Source organism: Lathamus discolor, chromosome 2 (assembly GCF_037157495.1).
Source record: "Lathamus discolor isolate bLatDis1 chromosome 2, bLatDis1.hap1, whole genome shotgun sequence".
Lineage (NCBI taxonomy): Eukaryota > Metazoa > Chordata > Aves > Psittaciformes > Psittacidae > Lathamus > Lathamus discolor.
The window spans coordinates 1,635,166-1,662,103 of NC_088885.1; the positions used below are offsets into that span (position 1 = coordinate 1,635,166).

Consider the following 26,938-nt stretch of genomic DNA (forward strand, 5'->3'; position numbering starts at 1 on the left):
GGCAGGCATGAGTAGGTACCTGCTGTTGGGACTGTGCTCCAAGTTGCTCAGCTCAGCCTAGCAGTAACTAGAAAGGAGACCACTCACTCCCACTGGTACAGGCCTGTTCAGTTCTCATTGCCACTGTTCCTCACAGCTGCCTCTACAAGTCGTTTGCCAAAGAAATGGACATCTTCAATTAGCACAAGCAAATTCACTTCAAATCCTTTTCTCCATACATAACAGTCCTCAGCCCGCTTTGTGGTACAAGGCAGCAGACATGTACAACACATTACATATGTAGCACTGTGTAGAATTTTGGCCAATATACTGAGAAAACACATGGGATTTGGAACTTTGATAAGAGCTAAGCACACTTCAGTTTTAGCCAGAATTTGCTCCAAAATGACAATATTTTTTAGAAAAAAACTGAGATGAAATCCATTTAATTCTTTAATTTAAACTGCTGAAAACAACAAAGCAAATGTCCTCAGAGACCTAACTCTAAAGTGACTGCCTAGTTTTGGCTTTCATGTCTTGTACTGCCTGGTCAGGGAACTGGGGGGAGAAATATTTCCTCGAATCAGCTCAACTTCTCCATTTCAGAATGTTTCCTTTCAGGAGTGTGGTACCACAGTGAGTGAAATCTGGTCTCTGCAATGCTCAGGCAGTGTGCAGACATGGTTAATAAGGGAAAGACATTAGGAAAGTAAGACGTGTGGAGGGAATCAGACAGTACCCAAGCGATGTCCCTCCAAAGCCACACCAGTGGCTTGAATGCCTTCTGCTGTTTTGATCTCTCTTTTATCTGGTTCTTCCCAGCTCAGGCCTTCACCAGTGTTTCCTCCCTTTTAAGTTCCAACCTTGATCTCAGTGATTATTCTAAGCAGGGTGATGGCTCAGAGGCTGTATGTACGGGGGGGGTTGAGTGAAACGCACAATAAACACACCCTCTCCTCTTCCAGCTTTGTATCTTTGAAGTGGTCCTTTCCTGAGATGGCAGAAGGACATCCAGTCACCGAAAGGAGCTGGAAGGCTGCTCAGGGTAAATACCACGGCTGGAAGTCTGCTGCTGCTGCTGCAGAGCACTGCCCAAAGGAGACTGAACGGAAAAGCAATCGAAACCTACCAATAGGCATCACTTCTTTGATGCAGCCAAACTGTTCATGAATGAGTAGTGGTGAGCTGTAGTACCGTCGAAATCCCTTTGGCTGGAGGGAGAGAAAGCAAAGACAAGTGAAGTGCATTGCTCCCGTGATCCAGGCAGTAGAAATAACCTCAGCTCCCGTGCTAACGGGCACAACAGGGTGGTGAGGCTGGAAATGTGCCTCCTGTTGTTGACTCACCATGGGGTTTAGAGATCAGGGATTAATGAGATTTATCCCCTGGAAAATACCAGTTTCCCTTAGTTATGTGGAAGGAGGGGCTCATTTTCAGCTCCCCTTTTTCTCTTGTCTTACACAAAAGCAGCACTAATCAGCTGCAGCAGAGGTGCTGAACCATTACAGGCTCTGGGAAGTTTCCCCTCTCCCTTTCTCTTTATGCAATGTGAATTTGCACTGTTTTGCGTTTGCTAAGCACGCGACTACCCCTCCCCTCCCTAACACCAAATCCTCATGTTCCCACATAGGCACTGTGAAACCCAAGGAATTTATAGAGCCTTTCTATGGATTTTTCTGAGGTTTGCTGCCGACTGACTGCAGCTTCCACTGCCTTTTTGTGTTATGAGGACAAAAAGCTTCCCAAGTTGCCACCAGATATCCCCTCAAAGCCCTTTTGTAGAGAAATGCCCTGTAACAACTCAAGCTATACCATTAAAGACTACAATATGGCAAATAACTGTGCCCTATACCACTCATAAAACAAGTATTAGAAGGCTGACCATTTCCCGTTACCTATTTACTATCTCAGCTAGCACATACCTCAGGCAAAGGCTGAGGACCCCAAATGAAGGCGCTAACATTTAAGGCATTGTTAAGACCCTTCCAGGTAACAGGGATTCACAAATGGCCTCTCAGATTCATAATCTTCACAGGCTCCAGAACTTCCAGTCACAGTGAGAAGAGGAAAAGCCTCATGGAGATGCGCATATCTGCCATATCCCGTGGTCAGTGTACATTGAAAATGACAGGCAACTAGTTCTTTTGCTAAAGAGCCTCAGTACAGATCAAGATGGAACGAGGAGACTGATAAATTTGGTTTCTTAAGAGTAATAAATTCCAGATCCATGGTTTGCCCCCAAACTAGATCCAGGCATAACATGAGCTCGGAAAAATCCAGTAGCTTTGCTGGATGGCTTCCCGATGTAAATCTGGCCTCTACTTTTCTGCTGCTGAAAACTAATGACCACAAATAAGTAATGTGATCTAATATTTGACTTGTCCAAGGCTTGCAGTGGCACCATTCAGCTCTCCACAGACCGACTTCCTGTATCAGAATGCCTCACACTAGGGCTATGATTACAGTTTAAATGCATAAAGATTTGCCTCACGTGTATGAACAACAATAGCTTTTACTGAATACTCCTGGAGAAAAAAGATCTTTCCAGGGAAACGGGGGCTTCCTGCCCTTCTGAAGCCAATGCTTGCATTTATTTTTCATCATTTAACACAATGAAACTGCTCATGTTTGTCTCGGGTACCTTCAGGTTGCAGCAAATGAGAACATGCGAAACGTGAACACGTCTACTCAGTTTTGATGTTCTAAATGGCCATTTTTCCAAGTCCTTTTCCCAAAAGAACTGTATTCCCATAAGAGTCATCAAGTTGGGTTAGAATTGTCTCACACACAATGTCCTGCCTTTGCCAGTAATGAGAATTTGCTGCCCAAAAGGTAAGCCAGGCATGGGTCCATACGGGAGGAAATCTCCTCCCAGCCTCTCCTAACAAGAGACTGATTCAAACTCTGTAGTGTCCCACAGGGAAATAGCCTTTGGTTTTCTTTTTAAGATGAATTTTGGGTTTTCTTCAAGCCTTAACAGTGGAAAAAACAATAAAACATAATTTGAAGGATTTTTCACTAAACTCTGTTGGAATATTTTCACTGATTTCTAGCATTCCTTGTGAGATTTACACTACACATAGCACAGTTTAAACCAAGGGAATTCATTCTGTTATTTAGCTGAATTTGGATTATGGAACTGTATTTTCACATCCACAAACAGACCAGATTTGTGTTGCATTTTGGTTCAGCTTTATGAGTAACAGAAATTGCCCAAATTGATCCTAAGGTGACCAACCTGGCTTTTCCTTCTCTCTCTTCAGCACAGTGACCCCGTGTCAGTTCTGCTCACACACCAGCCGGGAGCTCAGGCACACAGGGCCAGCAGTGCTTCCCACTGCACTTACCAGCTTGCCCATGCAGCGCTGCTGTCCAATGCTGTCCGCACACTTGTGGTGGATGCTCATCTTACAAGCCTTGCAGCGCAGCCCGTGCTTAGCGGTTGTCCCTGTGAAACGCAGGGAAATGATTTATTCAGACAAAATCCATAGTTTCCATGCATTTAACGACTGACCTGAAAGAACGGACAGGGAGGTCACTTTACTGCTTTTACTGGAGGTGGCCTCACCTGCCGTTCTTAATATGCATTTATACACACACTTCCTTTACAGCCTGTTTAAGGCATTTCTCCCCCAGGCCCTTTCCTAGGCTATTGTTGCCTTTACAGATATACATTAGATGATGCTCTGCTGTGTGACAGCCTTACCTGTGACGTCTCCACCTCATAAACACCAATCAAAATCCTTTTGCTGTTTGGAAAAGGCATGGCCTGAGAGCTGTGCATGGCTCAGGGAGCTGCTGAAGAAACACCCAGGCTCGGGAGCTGCCCTGGGGATCCAGGCCACCAGTGAAGGACCAGGGTTTGTGGGTGAGAGGTAGCTCCAGGGGTGTGTGAGGGGGCTAAACCAGCCCCTTTACCATTGCTCACACATTCACCCAGGGATTGCTGCTCTCACCATCCTGGACCAGTGCTCAAAGGCTGCAGAAAGGGCTCCTCGCATGTCCCTGTGTGATATCCTGGGTCTGACCTTGCTCTGATTCACTGGTAACAACCGGCATCACAGGTAACATAGCTCCAGGAGAAATTCTGCCGCACAGAAGCAGGCTTCTCCCACCTGGGCAACAGTAGTTCTGCATTATCTTCAACACAAACCTACTCTTTAATGACAGAGCCAAGTCTGTTTGCTTCCAGGCAGGAACAGCCATTTGTATTCGTGCACCCGTAAGACTTCCTAAACTATGCAGAAACAGTTAAACCGCAACAACTCTTTTATGCCGGCAGGACTGTATAAATGCAATGAGTAAGCAACGTGTCGGTTCATTATCATCTACTGCGAGAGTAAGAAACAAGGTAGTAAAAAAAACCTCTCAAAAACCCTTGACATTTTAACCCACCCTCATTAGTCAGGCATGATAAGAATGTTAGTCAGAGGGATGCTGCATCGGAAAGTGCTCATGTAGCTCTTGGTTACTTGAGTAGTCAACGCCATGTATGTGCTGCTCACTTGATTTAGTGAAACCCTGTGTCTGAAAGAAGCACTTCAGGGAAGGTCTCATCACGGTGCTGACAAAACCCAAGCCTTGACAGGACTGCTTTCAGTGGTATTGGTCCCTGAGGTGGCCACTTTCAAGCCAGATAGAGCCGGGCTGGAGGAGCTGGGGCAGGTAGCAGGGAGCAAAGCTCAGATGTTTCACTTGTAGGACAGGGAACTGAGATCCTCCCCTCCTTCCTGCTGAGACTGCTGGAGAGAGGGGGGACGGATGTGCTTGAGCGTGGGGTGCACCCCAGGGCCTCGCACAGAGTGGGGTCAGTGCCTGCTCCCAGCTTGTTGCCTGCTTGGTCCCTCTCAGCCCCTTCTTGGTATGTGCAAGCGCCTAGCCTCATTCCTGCGGTCTTTTTTCCTAGTAAACACAGGATTTACCACAAGAACACATCCCTGTGGGTTCGGGTTTTTTTTATTGTGTGATTGCACTTGGATTACTGTGCTGGTTTTCAGTCGGTTTCTTTTCAATAACGCATGCTCAAACCCATATTGATGGCTCTGGCTTTGTGCTTTTGTGACAGATGATGAAATACTGAATCACCTTTCCTGACGGACAACAACTGACACAGTGAGAGAACAGGGCTTCCTCCACAGCTTTTTAGATTATAATTATAAGGTGGAATGGAAAAAAGAAGTAAATGGCATCATGCTTTGCCTACACAATACGTATTTGGTGTCAGTGCTTAGACTGGGCCATGCTGGTTTGTACCAACATGACTCTTACCTGCTTCACCAAGTTACTCCTGAGGCTTATCTGAAAAGACAGTCTTACAGACCTTTCTACTGGCTGTGTTACACTCTTCCAGCCATTTCAGTGTTAGCATTACAAGGTGTGTATTCGTCCTTACGTGTTATAACCATCTGATCACAGAAGATACACATCTGTCAATATAAACATCCATCCAAATGACGCGCTAAATGAATGCAAAGTGTCCGTTCTGCTCTCAAAAACCAAGACCCAGTTTCTCCAGAACAGAAACCTGTGATCATGTGAAAATCACTAACATCATTAATTACAAAGAGCAGCACTGTATTTCTATTGCTGAATGTCATTTGTTACCAGTGGGCAGGTAAGTAGGGGCTTCAAAGAGAGGAAAAGTAGTTCAGTCACACTCCTGAGCCTACAAGAAGCCTTTGTAAATCAAAATGAAATTGCCTATAACTACCAAAAGCTTCAGTCTTTAATTCATTGTCATTTCTAACTACTTGATTTACTGCGGGATTAGGCAGCTTGGAAATAATTTGCATATATCTCCCTGTCTCCCACTAAGGAATAACTAAGGGGCTTAAAGAAGCAGCATTTATTCTGTATTTACACTTAACCACCATATCCCAAAGCTCTGAAAATGGCATTTCTACAAGACAGATATCCATTTTTCCCCAGGATAATCCTTTCTTCTTCAATTTCTGATCTCAATCACACTAAATCAAACCTCCTCAGGGAACCATAGCTAAACTGTTTCAAAACTGCATACCAGAGATTAGACAACTACATATTGGCAATGCATCAGACCCAGAAGTTCCTGAGATTCAGAACTGAGGCACAGCCACTGCCCACACTGCGAAGAACAGATACATGTTCTGTATAGGTGTAAATGAGACCAGGGTTTGACCTGCTGCATCAATTTTCCTCCTCCCATGTAAGCAAGCTTTCTGACTTCACGGTTGCCTGAATGGGGCTGGCTTTGGAAGGCATCCTGGTAGTTTGAAACGGGGGGAAAAGCTGACAGAACAGTGTTTCACTGCATGCAAAGGAGGAAATTTCATGGCAGGGTACCTGACCAGCTCTTAAATGAACCTAAAAACGAGGTTCTCCTACAGCCAGTTTCTTCAGGTACCAGCTAATGCATCCAGACACTCGGCCCTGGAAGGACACAGCGCTTTGAGAAGCAGGTCATGTTTAATAATGCCTCGCTAGAAATACTCTACGAGTGGGTCAGCTCCCATTTGAATATCTAAACCAGTGGCTAGGTTTTCCAGGGCGGCCATGGAAAATTGGATCTTCAACTGTTCTGATGATCTGACCTCAAATAGCACCAAAAGGACGCACTGCATTGCTTTGGTAAAGCTAAAGCTTCCTTTGGAGAAAGCCTAAATGGAAACAGAACACCTCAATATAGGTGGATGGAAAGATCTGGAGGAAGAGACAGGGGAGACAGGGCAGAATTTAAACCTAACTCTTTATGTCTGTCTCTCCTATACTTTAGTAACCACGCTGCATTTCAGGAAAGTGACATTTATCCTAAGGAATGCAAATGAGAATTACATTTGTCACACACTCGCGAGGTGAACCTTTATCACCCTCTTGGTCAGCACGGCTATGGCCACAGCACAGTTGGCTGCTTTCTGCCTGTCTCAAGACTCAACGTAAGATTAATAGCTAGCGATGGATAACAAGCCCTACAGCCTGGAGAAATGTGAGAGAGCACTGCAAATGTCGGTAACAACATGACATTATGCTGCCTGTATACAGATAATTATATTATATTAAAGTGGGAAAAAATAAAAGGGAGGATAAAATGATTCCGGTCTGTAAAAGAGAGAAAGGCAAAGGGAAAGGGACACAGAGAGAGACTGCCACCTCCAGTTAATCCAGCTATGACCCAACAACTATTTTTTAGCGTTCCAGCTAAGAGGAACATGCCAGTCAGAAACTGTTTTGATTTAAAACTTACATAAATAAATGCATTTAAAATTACATATTTTCCATAGAACTTCAACTTCTGCTGTGGGAGGCTGATAAAAATAATGAGTGCCTTGCCCCTTTCTCCCCAAGCACATTTGCAATTGTCACCAGAAAGCTGTTTCCATGCCAGAACTGATGGGAAAAGGAGAATTTTAAGCAAGCTGGGGCCAGTGTCGTAGCAGGGAAGGGTTCTGGATGTCACCTTAGAAGGAGAAAGAAACGTCCCTGAAATGGCACTGGTGCCCTTGCAGTCACCTCCAAGCCTGTGCGTGACCTCCTTTCCCGTCCCCTTCTTCAATTGACTGTTTTTGCACAAAATCTCTGATGCTCAAAGGGAGATTGGTTTCAAAAACTCCTTTACGGCTATTTCCTGCCCCGAGAGCTGTGGGTAGACCAGAGAATGGCACTTTCTCTGCAGGACATCCACCCCTTTCAAGTCAACACTCTTGAGCCTCATTCCCCCAAATCATTAGGTTTGTAAGGACGAGCTGGGCATCCCTCTGCTCGACCTTCTTTGGCCTTCAGCCTCCTGCCACCTTGGGATTTGCCCCCTTCCTCTGCCCCAATACCTGGCATCCTCCTGCTTCTTTTTCTTATTGGATGCTGGGTCCCCATTGTCTTTCCCAGCTGACGTTGTGGGGAGGACAGAGGCCCGGATGCTCAGCTGGTCATCAGGAGAGCTATAAATCAAAGCCTGAAACCAGATTTCCTGAGCCACGCTAGATAGCTGACTGCTGGAAGTCATTGCCATCTAATGCCAGACTGATAATGCAAGCTGCTGGACACACAGTTGCTGGGTATGTTACTGGTAGGCAAATATCCACCTCACATGAAATTACCAGTACTACCAGCAACCCTCCCATCATGCTTTCAACTGCTAAATACAGGACTGAGAGGAGGTTGTGAGTGCTCCATCCCTGGTAGTGTTCAAGGCCAGGTTGGATGAAGCCTTGGGTGGGATGGTTTAGTGTGAGGTGTCCCTGCCCATGGCAGGGGGGTTGGAACTGGATGATCTTGAGGTCCTTTCCAACCCTGACTATTCTATGATTCTATGATTGTTTACAAAAGTAATAAAAGATGACCTAATAATTTTGTGGTCTGCTCTGTGCTGTGCCTAAACGGCCCCCAGATAAATGTATTATGGCAGCTGTTGCCATTGTCATTTTGATGATTCTAAAGGATCAATTTTCCTTTCTTAAGAGATGAAACTGCACGTCATGGATACCTTCTCTTTTGACCCGACTAGGCAGTCATTTGAACACTATGGCAAAGGCGCTCTATGCATGAATAACCAATGTGTAGGATGACGAAAGTTCAAAGGACACTGAGAAAACTAGGCAAAAATCTTATTTGGGCTATTTTTTCATGAATAATGGCAGCATGGGATTGACTTCAAAGGGGTTACTCTTTAGCGAGAGATGTTTTTGTATTGGTCTCTTTTTTTTCTGCAGTTAAATCTGTGAGTTCAAAGCATGCGGAGTTGTGGGTAGGTTGAAGCAGTAACTCCTTGGGCCGGGGGTACACTGTACAGAGCCATCCAACAGCATGTGGGAACTAGAGCAGGAACCCCCCCATTTGGGACCAAGCTGCCGAGTCTGGACCTGACACTTTGACTGGCAGAGCGGCCCATTCCCCTGAGCCCACCTTGTGCCAGTCTAAACCTAAGGGGGTGTGGGGAGAAGCTGGGACTTCTCTATATATGTTCTGTAGAACAGGGCTTGCTATCCAGCCATGGTACCTCTCCTGCCAAATGGATAAATGCTAGGTTACATGTCACTCAGAGGTGCGGGTCTGTGAGCGCCTACCCCACCCAACTTCCCCATAACAATATCCAATGTTTCAACAGCAAGAAAAGTTGCCTTGCCTGTAGGCAGGCTACAAAACAGTGCATAAAATTAGAACTGACTTCCTAGTGACATAGTTTTCTTTAGCAACGACATGCTGAGAAAAAACTGAGGCAGTAATAGGCAGGTTTTTCTTCAAGGCTGTTACAGAGAAGAAAAATATCCCTGCTAAAATAAAGTACTAACTTCATGGCTTTTAATCATACATAGCAGCAAGAGGAAATGCCTTTATTCCTCTCGCAAATCAACTCTGTAGCTCCTTGACAAAGAACTTCCAGTGGTGCCAGACCTTTTATTATGTGGTTCAAGAACAAGACTCACTTAAAATGCAAATAAGTTTTTCCTGTCTTTGAGTGCAAAAGTGATTCTCATTCTTGATGTCTGGTGATCAGAAGAAGAAAAAACTGTCCACAAAAGGTTTTCTGGCAATGCACTTTTCACATATTCAGCAGCTTTGCTATAAATGTCTGTCCTGAAAGGAAATATCCACCTCCATACTTCTTAAATTATCATCTCAGGTCTTTGATCGTCTAAATGTTAATTAAGATGCTGGAACGCCATGATAAGTAAACTAACATCTAGATGTTATCGAAAGAAACAGTCCCAGTCCTCTAAAAACCAAACAAGATAAATCATATCTAACCTTCTTTGCTCTAAACACACCCTGATATCTCAATACCTACTTCTCTAGGCAGCTTTCTAGACTACTGAGCCTGTGCTTGTAGACCTTTGCACTATGTTGCATTGCTGAGAAGGAAAATAGCTCAAAGAAGGTAAGCGTATGCTTATCCTTGTTCCGGTGATTGCCTATGGGAGGTGATGGTGAACTTCCCCAGAGATGATGGCAGTACCATGGCTGAACTGGACATGGAGACATTAAACCTGATGTCATGTCCCGGAAGAGGACAAGCAGAGATCAGTGGCTGATCTTGACCTCAGTAATGTTAGTAACATAGTGTGCTCAATAACTCTTCTTAAGGAGAAGATGAAGAAACTCAGCTTTCAAACAAGATCTCCACGTTGGCAGGCTCAGGTTATTTGTACCTGTGTTCTTACGTGTGTTGGAATGAAAAGCTATCCGATTGCAGCTTTTTTGTGTGTGTGCGTTTTGAGATGCTTTGAAAAACCAGTTGAATTTTGTAGGGCCATTTATATGTGCTGATCCTTCAAGGACATTGGACCATTAAGGAGAAGTTGGAAAACAAAACCAAACCCGGTATCTGAACAAAAGCCATGCTGCGAAATGAAGAGCAGGACTCCAGGCTTGCTGAAAATGTGGGAGAAGACAGGTAGAACAAAAGAAGAATCTATCCTCAGTGACTGGATTTAATATCCAATCTGATCTGCTAATGGATTTTTAACATTGCCTATTGCTCACAGAGCTCCAACATCAATAGGCTTGAAATAAGAGGCTGCTATTGCTACATGAGAGGCACTATGAGAGTGCCAGAAGATTATGACAATTAATTAGGACTATAAAAGGTTTACTTAATCCCCCCCCCCCCCAACCCTGCTATGTGAAGGGCCAGTTGCTCTGTGGTTTTCTGCTGTTTCAAACTTACTGAGGTTTTTGGCTCTTTCCTCCCATAGCAAAAAACGCTCCCTCAACAGCACAACCCTGCGCGAGTGGCAGCATCATTTGCTCTCACTAGAGATGATTCAGGGTACCACTGTGAGTAACTGGGCAGTTGTACCAGCTTGGTGGGATCAGTTTTCAGGGAGTTATTTTCACAGTTAGTCACAATGTGTTGCTTCTTTACATAATCTTACAATCACATTCTGTAACCGTGGTTTCGCTTTAGTTTCTCTTTCCACAGTGATTTTTGAAAACAAGAAGTGAAACTGTAAATGTGAAAAAACATTCAAATGAAACCTTTTGGCCCTTTTAAAATTTGTTGTTGTTTTTTTTTTTTTATTTTTTTCCAGAAATAGTTACTGATTACAGTGAAATCCCACGAGCTGGGCAGAAACCCACTGCTGTTTGCTATTGTCATCCGCTCAAAGAGGCAATCTCAGCTTGCAACCCCAGAGAATTTCATACTTGACACATAGCAGCACTGGTCTAAAGCACACCTACAAGTACACTTCCACATGGCATCAATTATTGTTTAAATGAATAAGAAAACCTTCTGTCAAATGGCTGTGCAGAAGTTTCTCCAGTTCAGCAACGCAGAAAGTATTACGTGCCTGGGGGTAAAGCTAAAACTTCAGCAGGTTAGAGAAGATTGCTGAAGTTGCATTTACTTGCATTCATATTTCCTAAGCAGAAAAAGCATGCAATGTTCCATGTAAGCCATAAGGACCATTGCTTTCTGAGACATCCTTCTATATTAAGGAAAGCGACAAGCAACCGTGGGTAGGCATTTTACTCTACACAATGACAATGCTCTATTTCTCGCAAAAGCATTTCTGCTAATTGCCTCATTTTATGGCTTCTGCAACTCATAGTAAGGTGAAGCTGCCAGTAATTTCCCTTCTAGATGATGCTTTTGTCAGCTACATGGCAATGTAATTATCCACATAACAGTGATACTCTGGTAGACAAAGACTCTTAAGTAGAAAAATAATGTTATGACTAGAAGGTCAGCTTCAAAGAAGATGCATTTAATTCACTTATCTGAAAACACCCAATGTCCCATATGAGCTCAGGATAAGTCCGGAGCAGGACATTAAAGAAAGAAATCTTACACTCTGCTTCATCCCTAGGTCTTTAACAAACCTTAACCTTACCATTATGCTCCTCTCTTGGGCTGATCTCAGAAGAAATTGCCACTACTGGGATAAGGTGTTTGGCATTTTTCAATGTAGTTTCTGGTCAAAAAGCATCTTGGCTAACACCACATCAAAATACTGCTTGTAGAGGTGCTGGGAACAATTATTGTTTTCCATCCAGTTAGGCAGCAAATGTTGGTCAAGATCTTTAATGCCTTTTTTCACTGAAGATTAACTGCAGCTCCATATTAATAGCAATTCCCACCAAATGACAGCGCGCTTGCAAATGATCTGGTTACAAATGTGAAACATGCTCGATGCTGTTCAAGGGCAAATTAGAATTTAAAACACATTTCCACCCCCTTTTTAAAATACAGCTCAACACTCTTTTCTCAGCTAAGCAGTCGCTGATTATCCCATTTACTGATAACATTCTCGCCTCATCTCAGAGGAGGAAGCCCTCCCAAAGGATAAACAGACTAAATATTTGCTTTTCAGTATCTGCTTTAAAGTCTGTTTCACTCTTTATTACCAAAGAACAATACTAATTTAATGCAGGGATGCTGCGTGACCCTCAGTAACTACTTTACAAATGCGGGGCTGCATGAATTGAATACTTTTTGTCATGCTTATTAAACACAGGAGTCACATCGATGGAGCACACCCATAGTGCATGTACCGTACGTATTTCTACCTCTTTCCATCTGTTCATCCCCACTTTGTGCATTTCAGTAGACAAACCATTCACTTCTGGAAATTGTGCAGAGTCCCGATGGCATTATCTGTACCTGACTAGTCTACAGCTAACAGTTAACTGCAGACAGTTTGGTTACTGCACTACTTCCTATTTCCAGAAGGCTCTTGTTTAGCTCTTCTTACAGGGCTCCTCCTCCCTAAAGCGCAACAGTCCATGCTTATGGAGAGTTATTAACTCAAGAAAGAAATCATAGGACAAGCCGGGGTCAATTTCAAGCAAAGATATATATATATTAATATTATCTCGCATCAGTTTTTTGCAGATGTGTGCTAAAATACGCTATGCTTTTGCTTGCCTTAAACCCTAGCACAGCAGGTCAGAGAGGACTGAAATCATTCTCACTCACATGGATTCTTAAAAGTGCTACAGGATTTAGGTGTTCATCAAGTGGAGCGAGAACCGGAGTCTCCTAAATCCAGGATTTACTGGAGCAAAGAAGGAGAAAGAGACAGGGACTCCAGGTCATGTGTCATTTAACCTATGGGATGGCTCCTGGTGCCCATCACTGAGTCATTGACAAGGTTACACAACTGCCCCTTTTCCTCACAATCACAACCAAAGGGGTCTTTTGAAAACCTCTTTCCACAGAGACGCTCTTTGTCCTCTTAGATTAATAATACACAACATTCACGCTATGTTGTACTGGAGGGGTCTATCATCCGGAAAACAGAACTGGGAAGGCTCAATTGTGACTGCACAAACCCATCAGAGAGGTGGACACAAAGCCTCCTCCTCAAGCTGCTCCAGGGGCATCTCCTCCTCACTGGCAGCTCTTCACCCTTCTCTACAGGGGACAACTGCCATGCTGATGCAGTGGCAATGCAAATCTTTTGCCACAGGGTCAAGTGGGCTGGGAGAGGCTAGAGAGACTGAGTGGAGGCAAGGCTGAATAACGTTATTTTGCCTTTATCCTCCAAGAGAAGTCTCAGTAAATAAAAATGCCTTTTTTATATGTATATTTGTTAAGAGTCCTCCAAACTACTACAGCCTTGGAAAGAGAGCTTCAGCTACTGTCATGCTTCCCAGGTGTCCTTTACTTTGTCTAGCTGCCAAGCAGGGGTGAACAACATGTTTACCAGACCCCAGTCTACCTGGATAATGCCGAATAAAGGTAGGTGCGGATCAAAGCAGAATGCCTGCTTAATGGAAGCGAGGCAGCAAGCTTTAAAAGAGTCAAGAATGTTCTCTATGAGGGAGCCGATCAGACTGGAGGCAGAAAGCACTGTGTCACAGTTCCTGTGAAATTCTGCTATATTTAATAAGCATCCACATAAATTACAGTTACATAAACACTTCCTCAAACTACAGAGTTTCTTCCATTACTTATTAGTTGCAGTTAACTGAGAGTCTAAGGGAAGAGGTTCAGATGTAGTGACTAAAGAAAATAGGAGACCATAGCTCCAATTGAGATATCTCTCTCTCTCATTCATTCCTGCATTTGAAAAGCTGGGCCAATTTATCAACTTTGATCCAAGCTTTATGGAGGATGTTGCATTACAGCCCTGGGGATGAAAATGGCTGAATGTTCTAGTAACCACAGTAACACAGGGAAATAAAGGAATAAAGGTTGCTTCTAAACAATGTGGCCAGAAAGAATGGCCACATGGAACTTTGCTGGTGGCTAAACCAGAACAGACAGTGGCAGGAGCCAGTCAATACTAAAGGGATATCACAGTTTCACCGCTTAAGCACTGTTCATGAGCAGACAGCAAGTAAACTGCATTAGAGGTTTACTATTGGTATTACTTCTTTGCGTGCTGCTTTGTCTTCTACATGTTTCTCTGACTGGAACTTAGCTACTTCACTGAGAAGGCAGGTACTGAGTTCTTTACCTCCAGAGCTGCAAAGGTCCGGAGAATCTGCATCCAGACCAGGAACTCTATTGCTCAGACACCATCTATAGATGAGTCTATCTCAGGTACATAAGCTAGTGATGGCATGATCCAGAAGAACCTGGGTTTGACTATGACTGGACATTCCAGACCGCAGTCTTGTTGGGTCTTCCTGAAAGTTTGTAGCCCTCCAGCATGTCTTTCCAGGCAAAGATACTGCATCAGGTGTCACTAAAAAAGGTGGTTGGTGAAAACTCTGCCTCCAAGTTAAGGTTAAGCATGGAAGGAAACTGCTAAGTATGCTTTTGAAACACCAGTGTTGTTATAAATAAGCATCGATTTCGTTAAAACACAGCTTTAAAGGTTTAACTTTAAAGTCAGCTATTTTTAAAAGCAAAGAGGCTTATTTTTTGCTACACTACTTATATCTGACTTAGATGGGAATACGTTAATTGCATGTAATATGCTTGGAATGTGTGGAAAAGAACATTTTTTCCATGTGAGTCAGCACAGGAAATGAACTGCAAATGAGTAAAATGTTGAGAAGTCTACAGATGGAGTTTTTTAAATGCACAATGTTTTTCAAGAGTAGAGCACTGACATCATGTTTTCCTCAAGAGTATCACAGAGACGAACGATGACACACCAGGGACTGAAGAAGAGCAAGAACTTGCTTCTGATCAGTATAGTTGAAGACTCTAACCTGATGCAACATGAACAGCTTCTATCTTTGCCGGTGCCAGGCAGTTTTGCTTACCCTTATGGGCATTGCCAAAGCTTGCCACATTCTTGCTAAACACAGAAAATGGTAGGCAACACAAAGCAAACTCAAAGGGGTTTGATTCTCTTTTCAGTGATGTAAAGTAAGCAAACCAACGTCTTCTAAATAACGATCTAGTGATACATTCCACAAGGTACTTTGATTTTCAACCTTTTCCCTTGCGGGGGTTATTAAAAGAGTGATAAATACTAGTAGTAAGAACAGCAAATAAATGGGTGTCTAAGAGTCTTACTGTGAAGAATGTTCATGGGTCGAGACAGTTAGGAAAAGATGCTGCCCACCATGGAGCTGAAACCTCGGTCCTAAACTAACCAATGCTTGCAGCTCGCAGCAACAGAACAGTGAGGGGCAGGAAGGAGAAGGGTCTGCTCCAGCATACTGTTGATTTGCTCTGAAATGAAGTGAATTATTACTGCTGACTTCAGTATTAGAACTGGCAATTGTATTGGAGTTTTTGATGCTGCAAGAAGGCCCCGTTAATGCAAAATGGATCCGCCATGCACTCCTCAGAGCTCCCCATGGATCTGAAGTTTTCTCCCTTATGTCACTTGGCAGAAAACTGCTGCTTCTATGTCAAATTCTCCTTCTATTTACTGAGGTGGAACCTTTCCCAGTCTGGTACAGTCGGTAGGAACACTCCAACTCCCATCTTTAAGGTGAGGTATGAAGCACACTCGTAGTACTGCCTTTTCCCTTTGAACTCGAACCAATAAAGTTTCTTTTGAGTATGTTGCATTGCACTCTGGGATGCATGAAAAGCACTTGAATGAGTAAATCTGCATCACACTGATCCTAGTAAACATCTTCCTCTGAACGCTGAAATCGATTACATGTACTTGGCCATTATCTGATGACTCCTGTCAAATGAACACGCGCTGCATCCCAAAGGCAACATTTGGCTCTTAGTGCCTAACAATCAAGGAGAGATGATGCACATATTTTTTGTAGGAAGATAATGTGTCACATCCCTTTGCTTTAATTTTGCCTTGAAAAGAGCAGCCCAAGGAGCCTGCTGCCTCTGCTCCCAGTGTTCTGCTCACTCTGAAGCTACAGACAGATTCTGCCACACCAGGGAGGCTGAAGTACATCCTGCATGTTCGTGCTACGCACAGTTCATCATGCCGCCCTGTACCAAACAGAGCTGCTCAGTTCATAGATCAGAAAGCCATTTAAGGTGAACCTGGAAACATCCTTGGTGACAAAACCGAAACCATCTAAAGTCAAGCTGGGATTTTCCTGGACTCTTTCCCCCAGTCTTCAAAACATGTATCTGTCTTCGCCTTTATTCTCATCAATAAGGAATTTAAAGCCATAGACTCGTTACTCTCCAATGTCACCGCCCATGAAAAATGCAAATAGAGAGAACAAAGAGGCTCCATGTTGCAAGTGCAAATTCGGAGTCCCTGCACAGAACTGAATTTGTTTCTGTCTGCCTTTGGGAGCAGGCTGGACATGAGCTCCTCGGAATCTGCCTGCCTCGCTCCCCCACCAGCTGCAAAAGCTATATGGATGAACTGGGCTGCAAACAGTAACACCCAGACCTCCCATGCTCCTTAAAATACAATACAGCAAAACCAGGCATGACTGCAATAAGGATCAAAAGGACAGAATTACAGGAAGAAAGAAGATGTCTATTTAGAACCAGGGCATCTAGACTCTAAAGCATTATAAAAAACTCTCATCATCTTTTCTGCTGTACCTCCAGGCAAAGATGAGCTGGAGGAGGTGAAAGCAATTCACCTGACTCAGCCTGCCACCAGACAAACCAGGCTGCATTAGCTTCTTCAAGTGACTATAAAAGGCTTCTTTCTGTAATGAAGTAGCTACGTTACAGAACAGAAAAGGGAAGTCCTCAGAGGATAGAAAAGAAGCGAGCAAGATCAGAAGGCAGGTGGGGTTAAAACTGGTATTTTGAAGCTCATAGCTATGCTTCAGGACTTTCCTATCCCAGATTGCCCTGCAAAGGAGAAGGGCATGGGTGTTTACGAGCTGGCGTTACTCCCTGCGAAGTTTGCTGCCAGTGTTAATCCATCTTGAGCGGCAGTGTTTTGGAACAGTATTGCTGAGTCGTGCAGATCTGCGATGATACTGATCTCCATACAACATCATGGAAAGCTGCCAGGAATGCAAAGGACTTATATTTGCAGCGTATATTTGTGAAACTAAGCCTTGATGAAACGTCCATCCGCGTTACAGAAGAGGACAAGTTCTGGGCCCGCTTCCACAAATGGGTTATTTCAGCTAACTACCTGCATTCTGTCTTCCAGACTTCCTTTCAGTACCTGGCCTATGAACTTCCCTGATACTGATGCTTTACTCCTTTTCCCTTTGACTTGTTCTATCACTTAAAGTAGAAAAAAGCTTAACACGCTGGAAAATGGCACGGAAAATCTGGGATCAAAGCTTCTCCGTTTCCCTGGATTCAGTACAGCTGTGGTGCAGAGAGGATGAAATCAAGCCTTGTGTTTAATGATCGTCTTGCATGAGCTTTAATGTTCTGCAGACATCTGCCTTTTCCCATGCACACAAGTGGGGTACACTGAGCACCCTTATGTGGAAAAGGAGGTACCATTCTCTGAAAAAGGTTGAGCAATCCTACCAGCATCTTTCAACTTATCATACTGTTACCCGAAGGGCAGTGATCTCCATGTCAAAGGACATGAGTTTCTTACAGTGAGCTAGATAAACTACAGACAATAGTTTGTGCTCAAAGACCTGTGCTATTTCTACATAAAGCTAGTATCCTGTCTAAAATCCGGTCCTCCTTATCCTGTCTAAAAACCTGGACAGTGTGTCACTCACTTTCACACTGGTACACTGCCACCGAATTCATTCCAGATCTACTGTACTGGGAGAACTGGATGATCTTAAGGTCCTTTCCAACCCTAACTATTCTATGATTCTGTAAGTAACAAGAAGACCAAGTTATGTGTACATAACACACAAGCCAAAGCAACACGGATTTCTAGGACTAGCCTTCTGAAGAGCAACTCCTGCAGCTTCCCACAGTGGTGACCGTGCACGTTCTACACCTCCAGCCACCAGGCACCACTTCTTTCCTGACCTCTCCTTGCACAGCCCCATAGATAATCTGCAGCATCTTCAAGCATCTTACCCTACAAGCAGGGCTCATTTTAGTCTTGAGCACTGCCAGGGATGGGGCAGCCACAGCTTCTCTGGGCACCCTGTGCCAGCGCCTCAGCACCCTCACAGGGAAGAGCTTCTGCCTAAGAGCTCAGCTCAGTCTCCCCTCGGGCAGGTTCAAGCCATTTCCTCTTGTCCTGTCCCTACAAGCCCTTGTCCAGAGCCCTTCTCCAGGTTTCTTGTCAGCCCTTTATGTATTGGAATACTGTTTGAGGTCTACCCTGAGACCTGTGGTCAGCACAGGTGAAAGCAAACTGGGCACAATGCAAGTTGTGAGGGCAGACACAAGTTGCAAGAGAGTTAGAATTACTGTTGGGCAAAAGAATTAGGATAGCACACATAAATTTGCAAGATATGTTTCTGCTGCTTCTAGTGTAACATACAACAATATTTGTGCTTGGTGCTCAGTACTGGATATAAGGAGGAAATTCTTTCCTGTTAGGGTGGTGAGGCACTGGAATGGGTTGCCCAGGGAGGTTGTGAGTGCTCCATCCCTGGCAGTGTTCAAGGCCAGGTTGGATGAAGCCTTGTGTGGGATGGTTTAGTGTGAGGTGTCCCTGCCCATGGCAGGGGGGTTGGAATGGGATGATCTTGAGGTCCTTTCCAACCTTAACTGTTCTATGATTCTATGACCTGACCGAGAGAGGAATGCGACTCCAGCTGAAACTCTCACCTGTAATTTGTGATAACACTATGTGTCTACAAGGCAAGAGATCTGTCAACAGATATAGAACTTGTATTAACCAGTGCAGATGTGACAGAAGTCTGGGTCCTTCCGGCATGAATACTCTCAAGCAGACATCTGGGCTCACGTAAGGCATGGAAAGGTCACCCTGTGATCCCTAGCCCGGGTTGAACACCGGTCGCTCCTTACCGACAATCATGTGGTTGCAGACGTCGCAGAAGGTGGGCTTTTTGAAGATGTGCTCCTGGAAGATGTGAGCCTTGTTGTTTTCTGGCAGCTGCTGGACTCTGCTCGGGGAGGACGCCTGGCTCTCGGAGCTGGGGAGCTGCCCGGTGCTCGTGCTCACCTCAGGCATCAAGTCCACTTGCAGTTTCACATCGCTATTAGTCCTCTGGAAGAAATTGTCCGCGCTTTTACTCCGCAAGCTTTTGGTCTTGAAGGAGAGCGACCGCTTCAGTTTCTGCAGCTGCAACAGAGAAGGCAGTCACAATCACAGCCCTTCCCTCTCCAACAGCAAGGCAAGGCTCCTGCGTTTGGGGTGTGCCGCAGGCAAGTGAACCTGCGAGCCATTGGCAGACCCTGAACCACCTGAACAATAAAGCTGACGTTAGAATTTAACCAGCTATTTCAGAGCAAAGAAAACACATCCCAAAGAGAAAATAAACTACTCTACACATGCTTTCTGATAGACAATAAAGCCCTGATGAACGCTTCTATTGGGCTTTTCTTTCAGGTATGAGCGCAAAGAGGTACTGCAGAGTTGCACACATTGGAGAATATATCCTTATAACACCTGAGGAGTGTTACTCATCCTTGCATGGTCCTCAAGCAGCCTGTAAAGCCATTTCAGGAACCCCTGTTAAAAAAACCCTGGTACAAGAGGAATGAATTCAGTAAAGATATTTGATACACTTGTATTTCTTGAATTTGGCAGAAACGGAGATTTCATGCAGTTTTGACAGAAATTCTTGTTTTCTTTTAGTTCTTTTTAAATGAAAGAAGGCTAAGGAGCAGTAACAGTATCATTAACTAGCTAATCGGCGGTTAATGCCTTAATTAATACCAGTTAATACACATTCACATATATTCTTGTGTGTATATATATAACTGTGAACATATATATGTATATATACATGTATTGTGCCTTGATTGTGAGACTATTGAGGACTGCAATAAGGCATTATGAACTTAACTTTGTTAACTCAGACTCTTTACCTATCAACTCTCTTGCACTGTACAGATCCTCTCATCCTTCCCCCCAAAACCAAGTCTGTATAAGGCTGAGAAGGGTGCAAGGTGAGGCACAGAAGCTATCAGGATATCAGCTGCATGTGTTTGTGGGTCTGTCGACTCCAATGGCCCACAAGGAGAGGCCAGGTAAAACAGAAGCCAGCTCTGCATCGCCTTCCTGTCTGCTGTCTCTGGAGCCTAATGCCGCTGTATCCCCTTTCACTCAGCGTTATTCCAACCACTGCACAATCCTTTCAATCACTGCTGCAATTCTCTAGGCAAGTGTGATGCAACAACCAACATTTTCCATGCCACCAGGCTGTCTGTGGTATCCAGCAGGAATGGTTTATATTAGAGACTGTTTATGTTGGGGCAATGATGATTGGGAATCATAATTCACACTAACAGAAAGGGACGGAGTTCACATGCTTTCCTAAAGAAAGCGTGGCACTGGTCTGTCACACTGACTGAGTTGCCCCAGAGCGCTTGCGAGAGCAGAATTCTCTAGGTTCTATTCCTGATCCATCCATTTTCCCTATGGAGCAGCCAAAAGCACGATGTCAGACAGCAGCCTGAAGGAATCCCACCCTCAGACACAAGCAGCTTGTTCTTGGAGAAGGGAGAAGCTCCAGCAAAATTCCCCGTGTTTCATAATGAGCTCTTCAAGTCCAATAAACAGGCAAAGAGCTGCCATTGCCTCCAGTTAACAGTGTTCGGGTTTGTTACATGGGAGCAAGCTGCGTTCTGCTCCCTGAGCTGTTTCTCCTTAGTGACTTTGGGAGCAGGGAGAGACCAGAGCCCATCCAACGTGCACCACTCTCAGCCACAACTCTCTCGGGGTTCAAGGGATCCAAAAGGAAATACCTATTTGCAAGAGACTCTCAGTCTCTGGAGGAGTGTGTGAATAAGAGCAATTAAGTTATTATGTGCCAACTACCAGGTAAGAGCAGTTTCTGAAGCTCTTTCAGCTGAAGCGAAAGTCATGGATTAGCTGAGCCTAAATCTCACTGTGTAACTGCACCAATATAACGTGAGGTCTTTTCTGCCTGGATGTTAAAGTCACTGGCTCCTGCAGTCACCGAGGTTACTCCATCTCTCTCGCTGACAGCCAGGAACTCCGCAACACTTCATCCCCTTCCCTCCTCACTGAAGTCAGGCCTAATTAGTGTAGCAAAACACAGAGAACCACACTGCCCCAAGGTGACTGAATTGGCATCCATTATTGATTGCCCATCCATTTCCACAGAGCCATAGGAAGTTAATTACATTTCAAAACACTGCTTTTGCCACAGAAAGAAGACTAAGCTGTGCAACACAGGATTTGTTTTATCATGAAACAACTGTCCTAGTCTGAACAATGCATGCAGTGTATCATTAGGAGCTCTGCATTTACTACCCTCACCCCGGTCTCCTTTGCACAGCCATTTACCAGTCAAGGGCCGTACCAGCAGCTTTTCCTCCCCCAGGCAGAAAAGCCAACAGTTTTCCAAAGGTTAGTCCAGCATTCAGGCTATGCATGTCCAAACACATGCATGCACACCAAGCTGAGCATACAACTGTGCATGCCCCATGCATCACCATCACCAATATTCAGAGCAGGACACATACATACTGAAGAACAAATGGACCAAGTTGCATTTACATATTTGGTAGGCATCCCTCCACAAGCCAATAGTGCTGAGATTCCCTGAGCACTGTCCTGTGTTAATGCGGTTAGGTAATTTCCAGACAAGGCAGGCATCCTTGTTGTTACCCAAATGCAGATATCATACTCACCTGCATTCGCATTCAGGCTAGAAGACACCTACATATTTGGCTTGCACCGCATCCCTAAACCACCAATGAAATCTGCAGCCATTATATCCCAAATAGGCTACATGTGCACAGAAGCGACTATGCCAAACTGCAGAACATCAGCAACGTTTAGCATTTTACATCGCTAATTGTGCACTTTGCTCAGTACTGTTAAAAAGCCCCTCTCAGATCACAGTGGTTTCCACCTACCTTGCATCAGTGAGAGCACACAGGGCAAGACTGGCATCAGGTCTTAAAATGTGATCCAAACTTCATTTCTCACACAGGCTCATGAGAGAATTTGTGCAGGTAGTGGAAACTGTCAAACCATGGAAGGTTAAGTTCTGATTCTGTTGCAGCCAATTAAGCGTCACCTCACTTATTCAAATATCACCAGCTCCTCATTTGGAAGCTTGCTCTGGCCTATCCCTGCTCTTTCATTGGAAGATTTCAAATGGAATAACAGGCATGTAATCAATGCCTGATTTCGGTTTGCTGTAAAGTGATTTAACGCACTTGTGATTCCACTGGCTCCTAATAGAGCTGCTGTAGCATCACCTGAGGCAGGAATCAGCTCTTTCGGTAGAGAAGAAAGTATGCAAAGCCTACTATTCATCATTCCCTTCTGCAGAGTGCATGAGTCCAAAGTTAAATCTTAGGAAGAAATGCTACCAACCTTCGGATAAACCAGGGTTCTGCACTCAACACTTCCCTCAACACTTCGGTGAAAAATCCTGTACTGGGACTGAAGAAACAACCCCTAAACCAAGCACACAAAGGCTGTAGGAAACATCTCAGGGATAAATCTCCGGAGCTTCCCAGATTTCCTCCTCTGCAAGGAAGGCCACAAATTAGCTTTCATTTAAATAAAAATTAGGTCCTCATAAGCACAAGGGGTTTCCTGGACTTGTGGTATCAGTCACACAGCCTCCCAGTGACTGCACGCACTCCCCCCGCAGGCAAGGTAGGGATAAGTGCAATAGCTCTGCCTCAGAGCTTGGCTGACCTTTTCTGCTCAGTATCTTCCCCATTCTCCATCTTCATCCGAGACATTGAAAATTCAAGCTTCAAGGGATGAGGAAGCCCTGACAAATCACAGCTTATCTGCACCTCCTCTGTTCCTAATTCCCCTATACTCAAACTCTTTAACTGCTAAAAACAGAGAATAGCAGGCAGAAAAAGGACAGCTATTGAAATTCCTTCCTAGTGTTACTTAGGTGCCACTGCTTTTGACATGAGTGGGAATTGCACCTGCCTTCACTGAGAATTTATTTGACATAAACCTTGGAAGCACACAATTCTTCTATGATATTGATTGAAGAACTTCCCATGGAAGTTGGGAAGGTATCAGTGATTTGAGCTCTTTTATATTCCCTAGCTCTGCAATGCCAAAAGGCAATTATCCACCCGGTGGAGTAATCTATTCAAGCTCCTAACTGCTCCCTGGTATCTAGAAACTCTTTTCCCTTGCCTCTCCGCTTTATCTACATTAGCAGTCAGCACGGCTCAGTAGAAGCAGATCTGCAGAGCGAAATGGGGGCTGTTGAGGACCCAGCATACAGATCCTACACGTTTCAGGGCACAGAGTACTCTGGACCAGCCCAGCAGTCCTGCTGTGCATTAGGTACAAACCTGGAGCACAAGCAAACCCTCAAGTGATGCAGCCTGTGGTCTACACACCACAACAAAGACTAAAGTGGGGTGAGCAGCAGCAACCGGGAGATGTGCTTTGAAACCAAGCTCCCAATTCAAACTAAAATGTGAAGATAGGTGCCCCTAGGCCACCACCACTTCTCTAGCACAACTTCTTCATCATACCTCCTCACCATTCCAAAGAGTTCAAGGAAAGCCTCACTCTCTCCACATCCCACACACAAATGCTTCGTTACCCATCCTGAAGCTCCCTCCATAATGCTCTCAGGGTGAATGGTGGTCACTGGGAGGACAAACTGCATCTCATGTTATGTTATATTAAGTACGTTATATTATGCTTGTTATGTTTGCTGGGGCCAAAAGCTTTGGCGTTCAGAGCAACGCTCACAGAGCCTGCCCAGTTCAGCTTGGTCTTGTTCCCTTCTCAACCACTGCTACTCATCATTGCTAGCGGCAGAGGCTCCTGTGCAGCGTGGGGCCAACAGGGAGATTATCTTTGTACATTTGCACTCTTAACTCTCTTCCAGCAGAAACGAACAAATGAATCATAGAATCATAAAGCAGATTGGAAAAGACCTTTAAGTGAACCAGGCTTATCAACTGCACTTTACTGACAGACCATACAACCCAAGCCCTCATTCTCAGACACCAGCTGTCTGCTGCATTGCGATTGAGCTAGCAATAAAAAACAAGAGATACTGCTAGCTCTTCTCTATCCTTTCCTTCACATTAGTGTTAACAATACGATTAGATGGATTACAACTAATATAGGGCATTAAGAGAGACGGAACGAGCCATCAAGCCAGTTTGATCCCTGCAGTCTTTATAAAATGCAGCTATTTTGTTTAGCTATGCAGACTAGAAACGCTCTGCCAGCATATTTCATTCTGCTGTGAGACAAACATCCACCCTCTGTAAGGAACTGCTGCTTCTTCCTTACAGCTTCTTGGGGCAAGTTTCCAAATTGACTTTGACATTGTTATAAAAGAAGGCCTTGAAACGCAAGAGGGCCTAGAGGATGCTGTGTAGATTCACTAGAGAGCACATCAGGTACATGGGATGTTACCCAAGGGGACTCAGACCAAAAGCCTTTCAAATAAGGGAAAGAACAAGAGTCTTGATGAATGGCATCATGGCAGCTCTTCTACTGAGCACAGTCCATTTTCTGGGGCAAGGAGCATTCAATTTGGATTAGTAACCCTCAGAACATACTTCAGATGCTAACTGGATCTGTTGAAGGACTGGATGTTACCAGGGTGTAAGCTAGCCTGGCAGCATTGCTGGGTTTCAGCTAACTATGCTTAGGAGTAAACAAGGAACGAGCTCAAACAGAAGTGCTTATTTTTGTGAGCATGAAGGCTGATGATTTTCTTCTTCAAATTGAGAGATAAGTAAGCTATTTTGGGGCACAGACAAGGGCGGGCTTTATTCCTGGATTTGATTTGAAAATGCACTGCCTTGGTATTTTAATGAGCAAAAATAAGATTATGACATGCCCAAAGCCAGTACAGCAGCTCATAAATCATATGTACGTTTGCCTGTTGATGAGAGAAGTACCATGTCTTAAAGCATTAACAAGATAAAAGGATATTTCAAACACTTCAACAGGTTGGTATTATTTATTGGCAAAGCACCCATGATAAAATTTGTTAGCAAGGCTGATTCCTTTTCTACCTTCTTTCTAAATAATAAATAGTATAAATAATCTACTGGTACAAATTGAGTTAGCTGAACTGACTTCAATTGTAGCTGATTTATACAGTCTGAGAATCTGGCCCTGTCATGTATTTGTGCCTGCTCTAGCCAGCTTCCTTAGAAGCTGTATCCTTTTAATCCGCTACAGACAAAGAAGGAGTGTTCATTACTGCAGAATCTGCTACGTATTATATCTGTGTGTTTTCCCAAACAGATTGCATAGCTGGCATGGGAACAAGTATGTTTGTTATTGTTGTAAAAGTAAAGAAATCAAACTGTCTGCTTGAACACTGTGTTGGAACAGTCAGAGGGGAGACATTTTCCATCATACCTAACAATAACACTGTTCCTGATTTATTGGGCACTTCCAGCTACTCTGGTTGGCTCTCGCTGCTCTGATCGTCATCCTCAGATTCCCCTCCCTGCCCTTGGTTTTGATACTCACTGATCCTCAAACCTATTTAGGATATAAACCTTTTCAGGCAGGGCTCTTGCTGTGATTTTGCTTCACACGCAAAGTCCTAACTGCAACGAAATGCTCTGATTGGCATGCCAGAGCCTAACAGCGGAACTCCTGAGAGAGCCTTCGGGTTTGAAAGCATGAAGTCTGAAGGGATGCTCAGTTGTCACTGCTCCTACAAATGTCACTGTGAATCACACGTCCTCAGCCCTTCCCTGATGTACTGCATCGCCGGCAGCTGCGCGTTTGCGCCTCTAATTGCCAGACCTCTTAATTGTCAAGAGGTACAGCCTGCACATGTAACCAAACAGTGCGTTGGCTTAGCAGACCTGCTCATTCCGTACAACTCTCTGGTTCGGTTTAAACCAAGCTGAACAATTAATTTAGCTCTCAACAGCTGCTCCTGAGGTTGGTTTCAAATTACCCTACAGTTTGGGGTACATTTTCTTCTTATATTGCAAGGTACCAGGATTAGCAAATACGTGAGACAAATGTGAAATCAAGTGTTGAAAGCTTTAGGCCTGAAAAAGATGAAAAAGTCTCACTTGTGCTCCAGATACCTTTATATATCTTTATGTATCTTCAAAATTGAACAGGAAAGGTATCAGGAGAAAGAAATGCAGTGTGGAGAGTGCCAGATTTGAAGAAACACAAACAATTTCTTACCTATAACAATTGCCATCAGGATAATCCCTTTCCTCCATTAAGTTCTGAACAGTCTACTTAGTCTTAAGGCATAAGAAAGAGTAAACTCTGTGTTAGATATTCTGCAACTGTGACTTACCCTGAGCTAGTATTACCTTCCCTATCAACTACATATTCATACTGACTTCAAAAGACTCACAGTCATTTAAACACTTTAAAACAGCTTGTAAAAAGGAGGAAGCATATGCGAAATAGATATAGTGATACCTGTATGCGTGTCAAATGCAGCAAATTTTAATGGTAAGGAAAATCCCACCCCAACACAGGTAATAAGCTTATATATTTAGCCAGGACTCTCAAATTCAATGTGTAGCAGCATTTTTGCTCTTGTGTTTCTGAACAGCTGTATTTTGGTGTATTCTGCTGCTTTCTTTCAAGCAATTTATATTAGAGTAATGTAGAAAGCAAAGATTTCACTCAACCTTTCTCTTTGTGAC

The 26,938-nt window shown here is 44.1% G+C and overlaps 1 protein-coding gene across 4 annotated transcripts in view; it reads right to left on the reverse strand.

Annotated features, from left to right (window-relative positions):
• The window catches only part of STAC (SH3 and cysteine rich domain), a 139,415-nt gene that overhangs the window by 23,048 nt on the left and 89,429 nt on the right, over window positions 1-26,938 (reverse strand). For 3 of the 4 annotated variants that reach the window (XM_065669166.1, XM_065669165.1, XM_065669167.1), the window contains exons 4-6: window positions 19,154-19,430; window positions 3,327-3,427; window positions 1,109-1,190 (exon numbers count right to left, since the gene is read on the reverse strand). In XM_065669166.1, coding sequence (XP_065525238.1) covers window positions 1,109-1,190; window positions 3,327-3,427; window positions 19,154-19,430 — 460 coding nt within the window. Of the gene's footprint in view, window positions 1-1,108; window positions 1,191-3,326; window positions 3,428-19,153; window positions 19,431-22,198; window positions 22,284-26,938 lie in introns of those variants that run through there. The other variant, XM_065669168.1, reaches the window with a different exon arrangement.